Source organism: Bison bison, unplaced genomic scaffold (assembly GCF_000754665.1).
Source record: "Bison bison bison isolate TAMUID 2011002044 unplaced genomic scaffold, Bison_UMD1.0 scf7180017864538, whole genome shotgun sequence".
Lineage (NCBI taxonomy): Eukaryota > Metazoa > Chordata > Mammalia > Artiodactyla > Bovidae > Bison > Bison bison.
This window is the reverse complement of record NW_011495086.1, coordinates 158,214-159,193: the sequence shown is the minus strand read 5'-3', so window position 1 is coordinate 159,193 and position 980 is coordinate 158,214. Positions and strand designations below refer to the sequence as shown.

The 980-nt window shown below is 32.0% G+C and overlaps 1 protein-coding gene across 1 annotated transcript in view; it reads left to right on the top strand.

Annotated features, from left to right (window-relative positions):
* LOC104982717 (ankyrin repeat domain-containing protein 26-like) overlaps positions 1-980 on the top strand; it is a 48,040-nt gene that overhangs the window by 18,055 nt on the left and 29,005 nt on the right. The window contains exon 8 of the mRNA XM_010832138.1: positions 745-928. Coding sequence (XP_010830440.1) covers positions 745-928 — 184 coding nt within the window. The remainder of the gene's footprint in view (positions 1-744; positions 929-980) is intronic.

The window sequence follows — 980 nt, the reverse complement described above, 5'->3', positions numbered from 1 at the left end:
TCACAGTTAGAGCATCAGAAAGTGGAGTGGGAACGAGAGCTTGGCAGCTTGAGGTACTGTATATCTTGCTTTTAAAGAAATATGTGAACTGTTGTTTCCTTTAATACTGCAGAGACGTAGACGTGTTATAAGGACTAACTTATCCTCTAGGATTTTACAGGGAGAAAGTGTCACTAGTATTGTGGAGTGTGAAATTCTTGGAAATAATATGGCAGGTTCTTAACAGTGAATGCTTCTAATAATGTATGTTTTTCCAAATCATCATTTTCATGACCATAAAGAAGTCCACCATAATGGAAACCTTATTAATTATTTAGCAAATTGATTTTGGTTGTTTTTCACTTTTCTGTATTCTATTTAATACTGCAAGGAACACCTTTTCTATAAATTCATTTCTACCTTTCTAATTATTTTGGATACATTCTCTTTAATAATATCGTATTATTTGGTTAAAGTATGAGAACTTAAAAAAGGTCTGTGATCTATATTTCTAAACTATTCTTAGGAAAGTTTATATTATTTTACATTCCCACGTGCAGATGTATAAAGTAGCCATTTTTCTCAAGAGAAAATGAAAACAATTGTTTTATTCCTAACCCTCTGTCTGCAAACAGTGACCATTATTAAGTGCTTTTCATTGTATTCCCCCACGTTTACTATTTTAAACATTGTGAAGAGGGAACAAAAGTTATTGCAGCAGTGAATAATCTCATGATTTTCTAAGAAGAGCTTTAAATTTTGCAGATTCACCTTAAAGCCAGAAGAAGAGAATAGAAGAAATGCCGATATGTTATGTGAAAAAATGATGGAGCATTTAAGAAGAAAAGAAGACGAATATAGTAAAGAAGTTGAAGTGAAACAGCAACTAGAACTCACTTTCCGAGCAGTAGAAGTGAAACTGAAGACTGAGAGAAATAATCTGAATCAGGTAGAGTAATCTTTGGTGAAAATTTCAAATTTCTAACACTATTTCATCAATA